The sequence below is a fragment of the Dermochelys coriacea genome, chromosome 11, assembly GCF_009764565.3.
Source record: "Dermochelys coriacea isolate rDerCor1 chromosome 11, rDerCor1.pri.v4, whole genome shotgun sequence".
Lineage (NCBI taxonomy): Eukaryota > Metazoa > Chordata > Testudines > Dermochelyidae > Dermochelys > Dermochelys coriacea.
In genome coordinates, this window is record NC_050078.2 from 23,629,309 (window position 1) to 23,649,957 (window position 20,649).

Consider the following 20,649-nt stretch of genomic DNA (forward strand, 5'->3'; position numbering starts at 1 on the left):
ACAGACGTGACTCATAGAGGTTATAATATTAGGCTACTCTATTCACTTTACACACCCTCTTCCCCATCCCTCTTCAGGGACCCTGCTCATGAAACTATACTACAGGTCAAGAAGTACACTCCCTTCTTTGTTTAGGAGCTGTAGAACCAGTCCCATTCCCACACAGGGGGAAAGGGTTTTATTCAAAGTATTTTCTTATGCCAAAGAAGGACAGAGGGTGGAGACCAATCTTAGATCTAAGACAACTGAATGTATTTGTAAAGTCTCTAAAGTTCTGGATGGTGACTCTGGCAGCTATAAACCCTTTTCTAGAGGCAGGAGATTGGGTTTTGACCCCCAGTCTACAGGACATTGATTTCCATATAGCAAGACATCCTTCACACAGGAGATAGCTGCACTCATCTACATCCTTCTACTTCATTCCATGACTCAAACAGGAATTAAACCAGAATTGGGTCTTCAATACTTGCATAAGCGAAGGGGATGATGCAATTAAAAATTATACCTGTAACTCCACTGCTTAAAATCTAACTCTTACTATAATTTGATATTGTTGTGCAATATTTGCTGCATTTATTTTACCTCCAAATCAGATAACAAATACTCAGTGCACATTGCTGTATATAAAGAAGGCAGGTAGATTATTTCTTTTCAAAAGTGACTGTTTGCTTCATTTCAGGTTTCAGAGTAGCAGCCGTGTTAGTCTGTATTCTCTAAGGTGCCACAAGTACTCCTTTTCTGTTTGCTTCATGTCTCTGTTGTGTTGCAGTTACATTATTTGTGTTTCAACTAAAATATTTTTGTATCTGAATATGGTATATGTAGAAGGTGATTTGTTCTGTTTAAAAATGTTGTAATACTTAAAAAACACCCTGTTTTAACATATAGTACCAGAGCAATTCCTAATCTAAAATATGGATTATTTTAATGTAATACAGCGTAATAGTGCTTCTCAAACTGTGGCCTGGAATACATTTCCAATGATCCGCGGAGTTGCTTCTGTCAAAACAGTGAAGCTGTCTGCCAGTTTCCAAAAAGAAGCACTTTCTGATATATGTAACTGAATTCAAGACTCTCTAAAAGTTTTTATAGGCATTTGTGACTGTTCAGTGTCTTTTACTCACCAGCAACCACACTCCACACAACAGAACCACTAACCCAGGAACCTATCCTTGCAACAAAGCCCATTGCCAACTCTGTCCACATATCTATTCAGGGGACACCATCATAGGGCCTAATCACATCAGCCACACTATCAGAGGCTCGTTCCCCTGCGCATCTACCAATGTGATATATGCCATCATGTGCCAGCAATGCCCCTCTGCCATGTATATTGGTCAAACTGGACAGTCTCTACGTAAAAGAATGAAGGGACACAAATCAGACATCAAGAATTATAACATTCAAAAACCAGTCGGAGAACACTTCAATCTCTCTGGTCACTCGATTACAGACCTGAGGGTGGCTATTCTTCAACAAAAAAAATTCAAAAACAGACTCCAACGAGAGACTGCTGAATTGGAATTAATTTGCAAACTGGATACAATTAACTTAGGCTTGAATAGAGACTGGGAATGGATGAGTCATTACACAAAGTAAAACTATTTCCCCATGTTATTTCTTCTCCCCACCCCACACCCCACTGTTCCTCAGATGTTCTTGTTAACTGCTGAAAATGGCCTACCTTGCTTGTCACCATGAAAGGTTTTCCTCCTTTCCCCCCCTGCTGCTGGTGATGGCTCATCTTAAGTGATCACTCTCCTTACAGTGTGTATGATAAAACCCATTGTTTCATGTTCTCTGTGTGTGTATATAAATCTCCCCACTTTATTTTCCACCAAATGCATCCGATGAAGTTAGCTGTAGCTCACGAAAGCTTATGCTCAAATAAATTTGTTAGTCTCTAAGGTGCCACAAGTACTCCTTTTCTTTTTGCAAATACAGACTAACACGGCTGCTACTCTGAAACCTGATTTTACAAGGTACACTCTGCTGCACTCACATTTATCTGACAGCAGTGCTTAGATTTAAGGGCCTGACTTTTAAAACAGCCCTCCCATTTTGCAAACACAATTGTGAATGAATATAAATAGTCCTATAAAGACATCTAACGACCTGAATGTACTTAAAAATCAGGCACATATTAATATGCTTGCAAAATTATGCCCTCATTTCATATTGTGTGAAATATGGGAATTGAAGGTAAGCTCCTTTTGAAAAAACAGGTCCTAAATCTCCATTTTAAAGGCCCAGTTTCTCTCAAACTACAAAATTTGGAATTAACTGTGATGGTCTGTTTTTTTCTCACTGTATGAGCCAAACACAGCTCCTTGGATGTGAAAAGCTATTTGAATCCCATCAGATGTCCCCTTAGGATTCTATACTCATTGAGCACAGCCTGCCTACCCAGTGGCAGAGTTATATTCTCTCTCCCAGCCTACAGTACTGGGAAATGATGTCAGAGATGTACACATGGTGTACATTACACAGTACCTATCCCTGAAGTCAAAGCTAGTTTCTTTCCAGATAACTCTGGGGCATCTGAAAATTTCTTAAAGGAGCACCATTCTTCAGGGACATATCCAAAATGGTGGTGTCAGATGGAGAAAAGAGGAGTGGGCCTAACTGGATTTTTCACCCATAACCAAGCAGCCCAAGGATAGAGAAGTCAGAGATCTTCCTAGTGACTCTTATATCCCTTCCTAGATATAACACAGTCCCAGTCACTGTCCTTCTGCAGTAATCTCTGGGGGCCAAGAATTAGGAATGGGGGTACCAAAATCCAGGGACTATAAGCTGCCCATCAACCCTTGCCCAAGCAGATTCATGGCACCCAGCTGCAGAGTGCTTCCACCTTCATCAAATCACAGCCAAATAATCATCAGCATTGGTCAGCCTGGTGAGGAAACAGCATACACAGCACTAAGGAGTTAACTTGACTCTTGTTGTTAAAGACAGTGTCAGGATTTGTCTCTATTGTGCACTAGGTTATTTCTACTATTAATAAGAGGAATTGCCTAAAGAGCTATATCTGCCCTTCAGTTTGCACCCACAGCCCCCATTGAAATTAATGAGACTGACTCAGGGCAGTGTATAACCCTGAGTGAAGAGTTTAGACCCCCCAAGTACAGCATTCATTAGTATTCTGCTGTTGCTCAGAAAATGCAGGCCTAATGTTTATGATGATGGATCCCCAAATGGGGCATGGTTTAATGAAAGTGGGAGGATTTAGCAAAGTGCATAAATTCTTTGTATGCTACTGTCTGAAACAGACTGATCCTGAGCCAGTCTAGTGAGCATAAGTTACAGCTGGCTTTTGCTGGAATATTTTATGCTCTTGACCCTCCTCAGTTGTGTAGCCAGTAGGGAGTTGTCAGGCTACATGTGTTTTTAAATTTCTTTCAGCTAAACCAGAGATCCAAAGGCAAAATATACCACTCAAGGATATCATGTGGAGTTGTGACACTCCCTGGAGGGCCTGGGTCCATAAACCAATGAATGGATTACACTGAGTCATAAATGTAGTATTTTCATCCATGACAGATATAATCTTGAGCCTGTATTTTTCATGTTACTTAACTCTTTGAGAACATAATGTGTGACAGAACAGATACGGATAGAAATTTTGTATTAAGCATATTGCAATAAATATCAGTCAAGTATGCTTTATTCCTCGACTGTACATGTTTTGAGAAGTTAACAGACACAGCTGGGATATAAGAAATGGAAATGTTGTACATATTTCTTGGTCATAGATATACCGTTTCTCTCCCCCCCCCCCATTCATTAGATCCCCAGCTACTCTTTTGAGATCATCTCTTAAAAATAGCCAAGTTGCTTGTTTCCACCTGCACCTTCTTTTTTCTGATAGACTTTTCTTCTGGACTTCACTATTATTATCCACACCATTATCACATCAATATTAGAGTACTTCAGTGTGTGCTACATGGGGGCACACAAGCAGAAACAGTAGCTGGTAGAAAGCAGTAACGATGAATATCATTGTATCTGACAGGAAATACATGGTGCTCATGCTCTGGGATCTCTATTGGCTGCCTATTGATTTTCACACAATTTTTATTTTTTTTTACCTATAAAACCCTAAATTGCCTGGGACTTGCCTATCTGAAAAATCAGTTTTCATACCCGTAGTGCTGTACTGCCAGAATAGCAATTACCAGAAGTGTTCAAGTTCAGCTCAGAGGGGCTGGAGACCCCTCTATGTAAAAGAGAGGGAAATGATAGCAGGACACTCACTTTTAGGGCTTCCTCAACTTTGGAACATATGTCCTCTCTTGGTGTGGAATAGCCTGGATCTATTGACTTTTCGGACATGCTGCACAGACCTTCCGCTTGCTAGGGCTCTTGGGAAGGTCTGAGTGTATGGGCGGGATGGGCATTGGGATAGATTGGGCGGCTTTGAATTACTGGCTAGTTGAGTTGATTTAATTTTGTTTGTGGGTGGGAGAAAGGTTTGGCTACTGGATTGTTCCTATGGCAATTATCATTCATTCTACACAATTGTCTGGATCCTAAAACTGTAGATTATGTCTTGTTCATATTTGAGTAGGTGCTGTTGTTTCCTATGAGGAGGAAGTGGAGATGTATCTATTTTCTGAAGGAGATGGAACTGGTGCTCCAGTGCTGTCAGCTCTACTTTAACTCCTGGAAGCTCATTTGGCTTGGATTGGATAGCTAGAATGAGGCACATGCCATAAACTAAAGTACTTTGTCCATGCTTAGCCATATGGATTAAACACTAGCCATATCAGGCCTGGCTAGCCTAAACTTCAAAATATTAACACTGCCCACAATCAGATCCAGCAAAAGAGAGCAGAATGGAAGTTCTCTAGGAAATATTCAGAGATAGACAAAATCTTCCAATTAAGCACTTACATTTTAAGGGCAGAATTTGGTCTTTAGAGCATTTTAAAAGTCTTTCAGGGGGAAAACTGGATTGTAGTTATTTCCGATATTAAATCGTGTTCCATAAAGTAATGTTATTTTTTAAAATGCTATTCCAGTTAAATCAAAGAGCTGGTATGTGTACATGAGGTCTGTGTTTGGTAGTTTTTTTCCCTTTGTCATAAACCTTGTTGATTTAAAAAGTGAACAAAGATGAATCAGGTGGTAAATATATTCATGTAATCATTTTCATTAATAAGACATTATAAATAATAGAGGGAAGGTTTTAAGTGTATAATTTTCTGTAACACAATTGAGATTTTTCCACATCTTCAGCAGTAAGTTAATTAGAATCACCTGCATTTTCTTGGGCGGACACCAAATGGATTGCAAACAAAAACAGATTAAAATAGCTGTAGCTCATGGCATACAGATGACAAGATTCACAAAGAGGACAATCAGGCAATAAAAAACCTCCTTTCTTTCAAATATTTTTAAAGGAAATTCAGCTCCTGTGATTCCTCTGTAAAAAGATGTTTATAAGTGTTTCACTGAAAGACTAGAATGGCTTTGTTTCTGATCCCATGATGAGTGAAAGAAATGTTTAAGAAAGATCACTTTACAGAGAGATTCAGAATGAAATGTGATGACTGTGATTCAAGCCAAGCCAAAAATTACAGCTCAGAATTAAAGGGGATGGACGTGGCTTGGGAATCTATTTTCCCACATTCCTTAATCTCAATCTTCCCAGCCAATGTTTAAGAGAAAATGCAGTGGAAAACAATGAGGTCACTTTGTTTAGCTACAAAAAAAATGAGAATAAAAAGATGGCAAGAATATGTATTAGTAGCAATTGCATTTTTACAGTCAACATACTGCGTGCTTGATGTAACTTTGATGACACATTCTAAACAAATATCTTCAAAGTTTAGTTTTCTTGTTTGTCACAGTGAACCTTCTAAATAAGTTTTGCTGTTCCTGTACTAAAACTACAAACATTAAAAACAGTGCTATACAATTGAGGGGAAGATTAAGCAGACTTGATTTAGGTATTTAACTGTAACACAGTATGATGATGAGACGAGTACTAGTTAAATTGCACTCATATTTTACACTGTTATTGACCTTATTCCATTGTACAAATATGTCTAAGTAAACAATCTGCCACCAAGTGATATGAAAAGAAACAAAGTAAATTACATGACACGTTTATGGACTGAAACACAAAAATACATCAGTTCAAAGGAAAAGAATATTGACAACATTATTGAAATGGTATAGATTGCATACACACTCTTCATTACTTAATTCAGGTGTTGCAATCATTCCCATTCGAGGATGTTCAATTATTGGGTTTCCTACCTTGATTTTTAAACATGAAGCAAGAGATTTGGCTGGTACTCTTGGTAGTGGGCAAGGAGTCTATAAAGAGAGGAAGAGAAGGGAGAATTATCTAGAACCAGAAAGTGAAAGCTTTCAAAAGTTCAAAGTTTACTAAATATTTCAAAAGTATATTCGCTAGTGTGTGCATGGTGGGAAGAGAGGAGGCACAAGCTAAAGACTGCTAAGATCCAGACACCTGAGTTTTCTGTTGTGGATAAGTTTTGGAACAATTTCTCCAGTATCTGAAATACAGAGAGTTCTTCATCAGATTTCCATCTCCTTTTGTTCCACCTTTTATTTATCACTGCAAGGAAAATCTGACTCTCTCTTCATGTTGGAATGCTACTATATCTCTCTGATCATGTCAGACAACATTGATAAAATACAAAATCATGTTCTTCACTTATATGTCTTTCAAGCAGAGTGACAAAGGCTTGTCTCATTTCCTGAAGTGTTTCACCAAATCCTCACACCAAGATCTATCTTTGGGATGCCTAGATGGCCAGTTGTTGTTGGGTTGTTTGGGGTTTTTTTGTTTGTTTGTTTTGTTTTGTATTTCTTAATGTGAAATTTTCCTGGAGCATGCATGATCTGTGTCAGCTATAGGATTGGGCATATAAAATAGCCCTATGCTGGCACAAAGTGACTGTAAAGCAGTATGACCACTTCACTCCCCAAGAAAGTTCCCTGGCATAAAGAGTCCCTGGTCAGTTTGGTCCTATACAGAGAATCAGAAGGCTGTTATGAAGTAGGGAAGCTCAGGAAAATGTAGAGTTTGAAATTCAACAACTGAACATCTTTATTCAAAAGTCAAAATTTAGAATGGTTACACTAGAATCAATATTCCCCTTCTTACAGAAGGAAATGTGGTTCGTGGCTCTCAACATGAAGAATGCCTATTTTCATGTAGATATTCCTCTTCCCCGCAGAAAGTTTCCTCAATTACTGGTAGGTCAGGAACATGACCAGTTCAGAGTCCTTCCCTTTGGACTGTCAATAACACCCAAGGTATTCACAAAGGTTTTCTATGTGGTGGTAGCCCTAATGAGATGTCATGGCTACACAGTCTTCTCATACTAGGATGACTAGCTCCTAACTGGTCATTCCAACCAACCAACAAAGGTCAGCAACTTTGTGCCTGCTCCATCTTTTAGCAGTGCAGGGTATCTGTGAAGAAAGAAAAATCCATTTTGAGCTCCACATGGATGATAAACTTTATCAAAGCAACACTGGACTTAATGTCAGCAGGAGCTTTCATCGCCACAGAAAGATGTCAGTCAATGAGAAATCTGAGGACACAGGGTACTCAAACCAAAAACTATAGTCAAAGTACACCTTTCTCTTCTAGGCCACATGACCTCCTGTACTTATGTGACATCATTCACCAGACTTCATTTACCCTGCTGACAGGCCTGGCTTTGGTCTCTCTACACCCCAGACAGGAGCCACATGAACAGTGAAGTGACTGTTTCCACCAAGGTCATTGCCTCTCTCACATTATGGTTGAACCCATAATGAGTGGGATTGGGAGTACGCTTCAACACTCCAACCCCCCAGTGTCACCATAACAGACACATTCCTTCTGGGATAGGGTGCCCACCTAAATGACCACACCATATATGGCTTTTGGATCCCATGGAATGCGAGGCTGCAAATCAACCTGCTGGAAGTGAGAGTGGTCCACCTGGCCTGCAGGGTATTGCTCCCACTCATACAACTTATCCAAATACTGTCAGATAATATTACCACTGTCTTTTAGATAAACAGTATAGAATTTTCCCTCTGCCTGGAAGCAGTCGGGCTTTGGAACTGATGCATCAGAACCCACATCACTTTCCAAGCCACATATGTACCAGGTGTTCAGAATTCTCTAGTGGATAACCAAAGCAAGCACTTCTCTGCAGACCATGAATGGGAAATACACTACTTGGTCCTGAGCAAAATATTCACTCCATGGGGAACACACCAGTGGGATCTCTTCAAGTCCCAAATGAACAGGAAACTTCCCCTGTACTGCTCCAGAGCAGTGATGGGCCACAACTCCCAGGGTAATATTCTCCTGTTATCATGACCCCACCAACTCAGTTATGCCTTTCCTTTCTGTCCATCTCCCCATCCATCATGACAGGACCAGAGTCATTCTTATAGCATGCAACTGGACCAGACAGTTTTGGCTCCTGGAACTTCTGAGAACCCATCCTCCAATCAGGATCTGTCCCTTCCTGGATCTTCTAATTCAGTAAGACAGGAAAATCAGACACTGCAGTCCAGACCCACTTCACCTCACAGTCTGTTTTTTGGATAAGCATTAGAACTAGAATACTCATGTTTGGAAGCTGCCCAAGCCATTCTTACTCAAATTAGGAAAAATTCAACTAGGAACTTCTACCTAGTTAAATGGAAATGTTTCTCTACCTGGGCACAGCACAATCAGTCTTCCTCAGGCTCTGCAGATGTCTCAGTCATTTTAGATTGTCTTCTGTCATTGAAGAATTTGGATCTTTCCCTTAGTTTACTGAAAGTCATCTCACAGCAATCAGTGCCTTTCTTCCGCCAGTGGAATTTTTATTCGCCCAACAACAGATTAGATTCCAAAAAGGCCTAGTCAAAAGGCAGCACTACATCTTATGCCCAGTTGTGCAACCCAATGGACACTTGTTAAGAATCTCTGGACTCAGGTGTGCATGTATACCCACATATGGAATACGTGTAGGAACCACCCATCTTGAATAACTTCCAGTTAGAGGTAACTAACCTCCATTTTTAGTCACTAAAAAGCTTGTTTTATTTAGTTTTATTTGTAACCATGCCAGTCTCTTTTATTCTTTCTTAGTGTCACTTAATGTCTGTTCTTTGTTAATAAACTTATTCTTGATTTATTACAAAATCATCTCTATGCTGTGTATTAAAGTAATATGTGAGTCTTTAGCTAACCTAACAGGCTGATGTGTGCTGCCTCCAGAGAGAGAGAGCAAACTTAATAATTTCTATGAGTTTCCAGTGAGAGGGGCTGGACACTGGGAACTGGGGTTCATTGATTGTTAGCTACAAGACAAGGTTTAGATTGGTAGAGTCTTGAAGTGTTTGCTGGCAAGGCAAACAGGCTGGTATGTCAGGGAACTGACATATAGCTTAGTAATAGCAAAACTCTCCTTTTCTGAGGCAAAGAAGGTAACACAGTGGCTCACAGTTATGGGAGTCCTGTGCAGTACATCACAAACATGACAAATGCTTGATTACATAATATTTTTTTAGTTTTAAAACATATTTTCTTTCTGTTTATCGGGAAGCATACCAGGTTCCTTTGAAATACAAGATTTTTACCCTGAACATAGCTGATTTTAAATGAAAGTACTGCCCAAGGGATGCCTTTCGTCAAGTTTACATTTTACTTTGTTATACCCAGTATGATGCTTCTTTTCATATAACTACAAACAGGTCTCAATACCAGATCAATTTCAGTAAATAGTTATTGTTAAAAGTTTTGAGTGCTCATGTATAGGAAATTATCAAACTCTCAGTAATAAAATATAATGGATTTTAAGATCTAGAAAAAGTGTATAAAAATAACTATTGAAGTTTTTTTAAAAAACAATTGAATGAAACTCACAAAATATTAAGTGTTAAGATAACAGATAAGATCTAATGGATTCTAAGATAATGAGTTGGCACCCATACTTTGTGCTATGATCTTAAAACTTAATCACAATAAAGGGTTTCATTGGTATGAGATAGAGCAGGATTTTAGCCAGTGGATAGATATGACAACTCCTGTATTAGGGAGGGGTAAACTAGCTCAGAAAACATAAGAACTTCTTCAGATAATTGCCTATTTCCTATTACAGAATCCAAACTGAGTAATTTAGAAGTTTTGAAATATTGGGATTATATTTATATCCTCTGTAGTATTTCTTTATTCCTAATGCTCCTCTATACTTCCAGGTTCCAGCTGGGACTGCACTTGGAAGTGCAACAATAATGCAAGAAAGGCCATTTTTGCAATATTCCCAGCTCAGTAGAAATAAAGAGCACCAGAAGTGTTCTTTTGAGATTTTCAACCCACTTACACAAAGTAGTTCATATAACTTTGATGTTTATGTATCTGACCCAAACCTGTATTCTGTTCCCTTTTAGATTTGCCCATTACTAATACCAGTGTATCCTAATCTATAACATATGATTGCTTTTAACAAGAGCATTATTATACTCTGTCTATATTCTGGTAGCTAAATTCTGGAGTCAGTCCTTATCCAATTTTTTTTCTGGAAAGCTTATAAGATTTATGGTGGGAATAGCTTGGGACAGCTGCATTGTTTCCACTGAGTTTTGACCACCATTTGGTCTGATAATTCCTAATTGTGTGCAAATGAGCTGTAGCTCACGAAAGCTGATGCTCAAATAAATTTGTTTTAGTCTTTAAGGTGCCACAAGTACTCCTTTTCTTTTTTGCATCCTATTCTAAGCTTCTTTAAAAAATACTTGTTACCCTCTGGGGATAAGACCAGTTATTTTTCTCAATGATAAAAACCATTTTGAAACACAAGAAGGTCAGCGCATGGTGGACAAATAGTCTGACTTTAATACAATGAATATTTTTTTCTGAATTGTTCTTTACCACTATACTTTAATGCCAGCACCAGATAGGACACTTTGAAAATACTTTTGTTTCATCTTGTTCCCTAAGTATTTATAGCCTGCCGTGAAGAAACGCTGACAGCAGAGCAGTGATGTTTTTATTCTTGATAAAGGTGCCCTTAAAAATTACTTTCTTTGAAAACTTCTTCACAGAATCAGAACATAAGAACCTTCTCTTTTTTTAAAAAAAAAAATTCACTTGGTCTAATTGGATTTCCAAAATAAGTAGTTTCCAGCTAGGATAATGTGGTAACGAAAAGGGTGTCCAAATCTACCAATTTACATTGGTTTCGTTTAGCTTAAGTTTCAAAGTTCTTGGAGCAGAAAGTTAATGGCATGTGAACACTATAATTGGTGTAATATTTTCAGGTTTTTCTCTGTCTGCCATATTGTGTGTCCAAATGAAATGCTAATCAGGCCTCCATTCTGGACCCAAGTAAATTTATAACAATAATAATTTACTTATATGTTCCAGATCATTTTGCAAGATGTAATGTCCTCCAGTTTACTACAGAGGTTGTCATTTTTACTTGGTTCAGATCATTTAAATAGCATGATACCAAGGGGGCTAAGCTCTTCCAAATCGGTGCTACTAATGTGAGAGATTATTATCACATACAGACCTCTATATGTGGCTTTCACATGCTCTTATTCCATGTCCAGAAGGCTTGAGAACTGAGTCATGCTAGATTCAAATGGAAGTTAACGTTTCTTTGTTTTTTTCCTTTACATTCTGGTTTAGATCAACTCACAATTTAGTGTTATGCAATTCTCATCTATGACCACAAGAGATCCACATTCTTAAACTGGGAACTACTCTGTTTGTCTTACTCCCCCACTTCCAAGAAGAGAGTGGGATTGTTGAGTTTTAAGATAGAGCTGCATTACTTAAGCATTTTAGTAACTTCCATTTGTTCGTATGTTATGTATCCTGTACATGGATATTTTCCAAGTGTTCTTGATTACTGAATTCTTTTTTATTTCTCTTAATAAACTTTCTCTTTAGCCCTCTATAACCAAAGGAGATCTTCCTGACATGAACCATCATTTTCAGTATTAGATTGCAGAGCTCCCACTGGTGAAGGGTAGACAATGAAATGGACTGATAAAAGACATATATAATCTATATATATTATGGAATTATTATTTCTTTTTCAAATAAATTGTTCAAGATAAACTGAAGCAAGATGTGTCTGCAGCAATATTTAAAACAAACAAACAAATCTGTAAGCAACTCAACTCAGTTAAGTTACCAAAGGTTATTCCCCTTACTGAATAGGAAGCATGACAGTAACCTTCAATTATTAAATCAGTATGGTAACCTGGATATAAAGCATCCCAAAGCACCTTTCAGAAATAATAAACATTAAATTATATGAGACTGATATAACTAGAACAGCTTCAGATAGATCTTGTTTTGCTTAGGAAATCTCTGTCACAATATGCCTGTTATACTTCAGTTCTCAAGCTGCTAAAAATACATTGAATTTGTGTATCAATGTATAAGGAACTTTGGAGACAGAGATGGGTTCAGAATGTCTGCAATGTGTGAGTTTACATGTGGGCAAGGGTTGAAAAATATGAAGGATGTTAAAGGTAATGTTATTTTACCTTTGGAGTTAGTATGCATGTATGGTTATTATTAATATTATAGTAATATATGGTTAGTAATATTTAATATTTATATGCAGTTTGTTGCTGTGCTAATGTTTATGATGTCAAATATTAAATGATAGGATGAGTACTGCTGCCAACCTCTGAAAACTTTTTCTGCCTTTTTAAACAAACTATAGTCAAATCTTTTGGAAGTTTGAGAAAAATCAGTTGAAGATTCTTACCAACACTATTACCCAATTTCCTCAACACACAGAAGGCATCAGCCGAGCACTTCTTCCTTTCCACCATTCTCCCTTACCCATTTGTTACCTGAATAGACAAGTCTTTTTGAATGGGACTGAGGTCCAATGACCAGTTATCCATTTGCAATCTCAAGGGTGAAATTCTGCCCCCTTTGAAGCCAATGGGAGTTTTGCTAGTGACTTCTGTGGGGACATTTCTCCACAAAATCTCAATTTCAAGGGCCCAGCCCTAAAATACACTCATATCATCTGGAGTGTACCCATTCTCCCATTTGCCAGCAGTAGGATTCCCCATAATCCCTCCTCTGCATCTTGTTGACATGTTATTTTAAAATTTCAAATCGCATCTGAATTTTGCTTGGTCCTGCAATGTAGTATATAAGTTATAGAACTGTTTGGTGTTGTAATATGAGCTGTTTTCTTTCTTTTTTTACTTTCAATAGGTAGCATTAAAAGCAGAATTTAGTTTACTACATAGGAGGAATGCTGAGCCTGTCTTGGGCTGTAGCACATGCTAATGTGCACATTTCAAGTGGCACTATACCGTTTAGTATTTTAAATTTTGGAGCATGCAGATTTCTTCCTCTGTTCTTATGAGATTGGCAGTTTCCAATTTTAAGTTTTAAAATTTAAAGTTTTCAATTTTAAAAGGGTATATCAGCAGACCCTACTGTAGGAGATAGTTTCCTCCAAAAGATGATACCTGATCAGATTTAAGGGAAAAATGGGACTCCCCAGGGGTCCTTGAAAACACTCTTCATTATTTGCAATAAAACCTCCAGGGCATTAAATCATCAAACTCAATCAACTTGGTACAAAACAGTGCCATAGTAAAATGCTTTGTAAATAACGTGCACAGCTCTCATAGTCTTAGAGACTAACAAATTTATTAGAGAATAAGCTTTCATGGGCTACAGCCCATTTCATGGGATGCATAGAATGGAACATATAGTAAGAAGATATATATATATATATATATATATATATATACACATACAGAGAAGGTGGAAGTTGCCATACAAACTGTAAGAGGCTAATTAATTAAGATGATCTATTATCAGCAGGAGAAAAAACTTTTGTAGTGATAATCAAGATGGCCCATTTAGACAGTTGACAAGAAGGTGTGAGGATACTTAACATGGGGAAATAGATTCAATATGTGTAATGACCTAGCCACTCCCAGTCTCTATTCAAACCCAAGTTAATGGTATCTAGTTTGCATATTAATTCAAGCTCAGCAGTTTCTCGTTGGAGTCTGTTTTTGAAGCTGTGGGGCCATGTGGATACCCATAGCAGCGCCGCTGACCTGAAGGTGTATATTGACCTCAAATGTGAAATAGTTGTGGGTGAGGACTAAGTCACAAAGGTCAGCCACCAGGTTTGCCGTGACATTATCGGGGATACTGTTCCTGATAGCTTGTAGTCCATCTTTGTGTGCAATGTTGGTGTAGAGGGCTTCTACATTCATAGGGGCCAGGATGGTGTTTTCTGGAAGATCGCCAATGTATTGTAGTTTCCTCAGGAAGTCAGTGGTGTCTTGAAGATAGCTGAGAGTGCCTGTAGCATAGGGCCTGAGGAGAGAGTCCACATAGCCAGGCAATCCTGCTATTAGGGTGCCAATGCCTGAGATGATGGGGCAGCCAGGATTTCCAGGTTTATGGATCTTGGGTAGCAAATAGAATACCCCTGTTTGGGGTTCTAGGCATGTGTCTGCACAGATCTGTTCCTATGCTTTTTCAGGGAATTTCTTGAGCAGATGGTGTAGTTTCTTTTGGTAATCCTCAGTGGGATCAGAGGATAATGGCCGTAGAATGTGCAGTTAGAGAGCTGCCTAGCAGCCTCTTGTTCATATTCCAACTTATTAATGATGAAGACAGCACCTCCTTTGTCAGCCTTTTTGATTATGATGTCAGAGTTGTTCCTGAGGCTGTTGATGGCATTGTGTTCAGCACAGCTGAGGTTATGGTGACACCATCATTGGACCTAATCACATTAGTCACGCCATCAGGGGCTCATTCACCTGCACATCTACCAATGTGATATATGCCATCATGTGCCAGCAATGTCCCTCTGCCACGTACATTGGCCAAACCAGACAGTCTCTATGCAAAAGAATAAATGGACACAAATCTGACATCAGGAATCATAACATTCAAAAACCGGTAGGAGAATACTTCAACCTCTCTGGCCACTCAGTAAAAGACTTAAGAGTGGCAATTTTGCATCAGAAATGCTTCAGAAACAGACTCCGATGAGAAACTGCTGAGCTTGAATTAAAATGCAAACTAGATACCATTAACTTGGATTTGAATAGACACTGGGAGTGGCTGGGTCATTACACATATTGAATCTATTTCCCCATGTTAAGTATCCTCACATCTTCTTGTCAACTGTCTAAATGGGCCATCTTGATTATCACTACAAAAGTTTTTTTCTCCTGCTGATAATAGCTCATCTTAATTAATTAGCCTCTTACAGTTTGTATGGCAACTTCCACCTTCTCTGTATGTATATATATATATATATATATATATATCTTCTTACTATATGTTCCATTCTATGCATCCTATGAAGTGGACTATTGTCCATGAAAGCTTATGCTCTAATAAATTTGTTAGTCTCTAGGGTGCCACAAGTACTCCTATTCTTTTTGCGGATACAGACTAACACAGTTGCTACTCTGAAACGATACATAGTCTTACATGTCATGGTTACATGGCAATCATCTCACTGAATATATGCAATACCAGAAATGCAATTCACAACCTTTAACTCAAAAAATCTGTGTCTCTACCTGCAAAGTTCTGTTAGCCCAGCTAGTATAAGTAGTTAATATGCACTTATGCAAATTTGATTTTACATCTTGTGGAGGGTATTTGTACATGAACACACAAGTTAATACTTGTACATTAATACACTACTCTTTTCCAAGCTAATTGAAATATCTCAACCTTTACTGTACACCTGTGAGAGAATTACTACAACATTATAGTAAAGTATTTTGAGTTCAATTGAGTTAACGTACAATTTTGTTTTTCTGTGTTGTTTTAATCAGGCAGGAGGCATCATATAATTCTGGTCTTTCTCAGGTGATTTATTATCTAGTAGTTCACCGTACTATTCTTCCCCATATTTGTTAGGACATTTATGTTTTCTTGACTGTCATCTTGAATAAAGTACGCACATGAGCCAATATGAAATATGTTTTTCTTTTTTAGGTCTGGATGTCGATGGAATCTACAGAGTTAGCGGCAATCTGGCAACAATACAGAAGTTAAGATTTGTTGTCAATCAGGGTAAGTGATTCCTTCACCCTGGTAATATTTTGTTTAGTACATAACTGCCTCAGATGACACTATTTCAGGATCTTCTATACAATAGTGGCACAGAATGATGAGTCACATTTTGTGGAATGATAGAAAAGGTGGAGAGATACAACAAACAACCAAAGAAGTAGGTAGGGTTAGGAAACAGGAAAGATAAATAAAGCACAGGAAAAAAAGGGAAAAGTAGTAGGGAGAAGGGAGATGAGAAGGAGAATGAAAGAGAAAATGACAGAAAAAATTAAACAAAATGACAAGAATGAGGCAAACATGGAAATCAGAGAAAGAGAGTAAGCAAAGGGATAAAAAAGGAAGAGTGAAAGTAAACTGAATATTGAATGTGAAACAAAAGTTAGAAGTGGTGCAAGAATAAAAAAAATCATGAAACAAAGAAAGATTAGAAGAATACATAAAATACAGGTGCTGAAAAGAAGAAAAACAGAAACATAAGAACTGGGGATAAATTCTCGTTCCGTTGATGTCAATGGGGGATTTGCTATTGACTTCAATGGGATCAAAATTTCACCTTACAAAATGAGGGATGATGAACAGTAAAATGAGCAAATGAGAACCAGAAATACAGTCAATATTCAAATTAAATTTTATTTTAGAATTGTATTGGTATTTCACAAATATTACCCAAACCAATCCTGCATCCATCAACAGATAATATGTTACAGGTGTGAAAGCCAGTATAGGCAGCTAATGAACAAATACATGCCAAAGCCACTCACAGTGTTGAACATTTTACTGTTCTCAGCAAGGGTTAAGCATACAGCATCACCATTATATAAAGGAATTGATAAACATTGTTGACAACGAGTCTCTAGGCAGTGTATGGAAAGTATGAAGTAAAATCTTATACATTAAAATACATTAATGATTCCAAAAGAGGTGTATTAGTAAATTAACTAATTCCAAATTCGAAGCTGCTATAACTCTTCCTTCTTTTGATTGTTTTTCTTGAACAAAATTGCCTAAAGACTATTGTTAGCACAGCAACATGTTTTTAGGGAATCAGATGATGTTCACGCTCGGCAGAGTTGTGCTGAAGAGATGGCTTCCTGGAACTCTAGTTTGGGGAGCTAAACAACAAGTAGACTTGGAATCCTTCTTTTTGACCTTGCAAAAAGTGGTTCCGTCCTACAGAGTTGTAGGAGAGGGTTGTAAGTTAACAGCTCGGAGTGCTGAGCACTCCCTTTGCTGCTAACAATCCAATATGGCAAAATACATTGAGGGGAGTGAATGCTGCTGGCTAACAGTTCATGAAGAACACTGTGCCCCCACATCTTCATTGGGCAAATGAGCAGGTGTCTGAGATATTGTTGTCAAAGAATATTCAAGACACATTTCTGTGTTATTGAGCTAAGCTATGTCTCCTGGTTCACAGTAACTCCTACTGAAAATCATAAAAATGGCCTGCACACATGCATTTTGAGGCTGCTGGATTGCATTCAAGCAGCTATAACCAGGCTAAATCTTATTTTGGACTCATCATGCCTACTTTTCCCCTGCTCTCCAGTGCTCGGTATATTGCTGGAATAGAATTTTCCTCACATTGCTGAGCATTGTATATGTTTCTCCACACTGTGCAGAATCCTGTCTGCTCAGATCCTGAGCATCAGGGCCAGATTTGGGGGCAGGTGACCCAGGCAACGGCCTGGGGTGCTGGGCTTAGAGGGGTACTGGGCTAGGGGTGCTGTTTTTGTTAGCGACAAAACAGAAAATAGAGTGTTTGAAGTAAAAGGCTTCAGGTATTCCATATGTGGATTCATTTTTCACTAACCTCCTAGAGTTGTCTGGACCTTTTTAGAATCTCGTGGAACCTTCCAGACTTTCTGAGAACTACATTTTCCTCAAACCTCCTAGAATGTTGTCAGACATACCCTCGCGGGTATATAAAGGTGGTGGTGGGGAGGGTAACCAGTTAGTCTTATATGACGGGGATAATCATGCATGCAAATCATTAAGTGGACTACAAATGCAATAAAAATAAGGCATTCAAAGGTTTAACAAATGGACGGGTGCTGAAGACACTCCTCACCTTGGGGACCTTTTGGTCTAGGGCTGGCCATGCTGAGCACTGAACTCTAGCATTTTGGATTTCCACACTTTTTTTTAGCATAGCTTATCAGCCTGCAGGACTGAGCTCCTCTATATCTGCCCTCAGCCCCTAAGAGTATAGTTGAGCCTTATCCTGTGAGGTTCTGAGTGCCTTGCAGTGCCACTGGAGTCTTGGCTTTATAGACATCAATGGCAAAACTCCCACCGATTCTGATAGGGTCAGGATTTTACCCAGTGAACGGTGTGGGCACTCTGCACTTTGTAGGAGTGGACCCAAGAGCTTTCACAATAGTAAAGATATTTTGTCATAATAGGAAATTGCCCACAGTTCAGCTTAGTGTTCAATGCTTTTAAAAAGTTTCTATTGTTATTTTTAACTTAAGGTAGTAATAGGAAGTTTTACTTTATTATTGTATTTTCAAGTATTTTGAGACACAATAGAAAAGATGGTGTTTTTTCTCGAACTATTCAGAGCCACAGGTTGGATTTGACTCCTATAAATGAAGGGTAGAAAGTTTTTCCTTATGTTATTTCATGTTTGCACTTAACTTTGAACACGTAAAATGCTATAAATGCTCTCATATAAGTGCTTGGTATTATTAATATATTTCAGTTTCCCCCATCCCAAATTTTGGTACATGTTCACTCTTCTGTCATTCATCATGGATTGTAATAATTTCAAGGCTATGTAGCATGGCATATTTGTTTCTAAAGGATATATTAGAAATTCTTTATGATTGTGAATACAACTGCATGACATTATTTTTGAAAACTATAAGGACCATATTCATCCCTGATATAACTCCATTCAATTCAATCTAAAAACATTTCTGTGAATTTTTAATCAAATCTAAGTGAAAATGTCACCACTTTGAAAGTGAATTTCATCAGGGATGAATTTAGCCCCGTATCTTTATGAAAAACTGAACTGCCAAATTCATCCAAAACCAAGCTACAGCAGAGAGTTGTATGTGTGTGTGTGTGTGCATATGTGTGTGTGTGTACACACAAACAGAGTTTTCAAATTGCATATTTTATGGTGCAAGCTCTAGTCAGAGAACAGTTCAAATTTCTCCCATTTCTGGAGTAGTTTCAGCTTTTCATTCCCTGGTCTTTCTTCTAGCATAAACTACTATGAGAGATAAAGAGCCTCTTTTTTTCTTTCCAATCACGGGTCTAAATTGTAATTTTTTTTATTTTTTATTTTTGGTGGGCACTCTTGCACATGCAAATCAAGTAATTAGATGCACAATTATCTAAGTTGCATATGCAGATTGAGGCTTTTCTCTATTTCAAAGGCTGCCCATGCAAAATTTGCTAGTTTGAAAATGTGGTCTATAGCATCCCAAGACAAAAATCTTTATTGTTTCTTTGTTGTTTATTTAGAAATTATTTTGGTGCCTATTGGCAAGTGTCTGGATGTTTTAAATTTATGAAAACAATCGATAGTTTCTGTATTAAAGCACTCAAGACTGGCTGGACTTGCAGCATTTATTATCTTAAATTTTCTAAAGACATAGTGTCAGTTTTCAGGTATTTTATCTGCCTTGAATTTGTTTTGCACTTTTCCAAGCTATAAGTAGTGGCCGTATGACTGGCAACTGGGCATAAAATCCATCAGAACCCAGTGTGTGAATATCTGGAATGTGTAGACATAAGCAATGTAGGGTGACTTTGTGGAATTTTACAGAAGTCATTCAAATGCAGGAAGGAAGGATGTTTGCCCAACAAGGGAGGGATGCCAAGCATAGTAGTCCACATGCAAGAGCGCACAAAGATGGGAATGGCAAGAGTCACAGTGAAAGTCTGGCTGGAAGGGAGTGTTAAAGTAATGTGAGAGGCAGCAAAAAAAAATGGGAGCAAAAATGTGTAGTGAAAGCCTCATAACTGAGGATATAGACCTTGACTTTGTTTTGGAAGCCAAGTAAAACTCAGTGGCTCAGTCTGAGCTTTGTTGTTCATTTGAAAAGGTACAAACTCTTGCAGATTGTAATCAGAGTTAACTTGTGACCTCGCAGTGTGAAGCAAAACTAGATCCTTCATGTAGTGGCTGTATATCACTGCCAGGCAGCAAGATGGCAGAAAGAAGAACACACAAAGATATATTGAAGGACTGGAAATAAAATGGATCAGCTTGAAGTATGAATTCTGTGTTGAATGTAGGTTAATACTGATGTCATCCCTTCTATTTCTCCAGAGACACACTTCCTGATTCTCCCCCGATTTACAACTATTTTACACTTATGTAAATATCAGTAATTGGATTATCAGGCCAATAGTTTTAAGATCATAATAGTTTGGTTGTGTAACATATTTCTCCTGGGAAACAGAGGGGCAGAACCAGTAACAGGAATTAGAGCATTCCCTATCTTTATTCACTTCCTAAAATCTTTGCTCAACACTATCAGAAGAATGGGAAAATAACTCTTCCATAACAATATTAGATCTGTCCATCCAAACATTAGCTTACTCAAAGCTAC

The 20,649-nt window shown here is 38.1% G+C and overlaps 1 protein-coding gene across 3 annotated transcripts in view; it reads left to right on the forward strand.

Moving 5' to 3' along the window:
* Window positions 1–20,649, forward strand: part of ARHGAP15 (Rho GTPase activating protein 15) — a 450,542-nt gene that overhangs the window by 292,890 nt on the left and 137,003 nt on the right. For all 3 annotated transcript variants that reach the window (XM_038422842.2, XM_043505082.1, XM_043505081.1), the window contains one exon: window positions 16,001–16,078. In XM_038422842.2, the coding sequence (XP_038278770.1) occupies window positions 16,001–16,078 (78 nt within the window). The remainder of the gene's footprint in view (window positions 1–16,000; window positions 16,079–20,649) is intronic.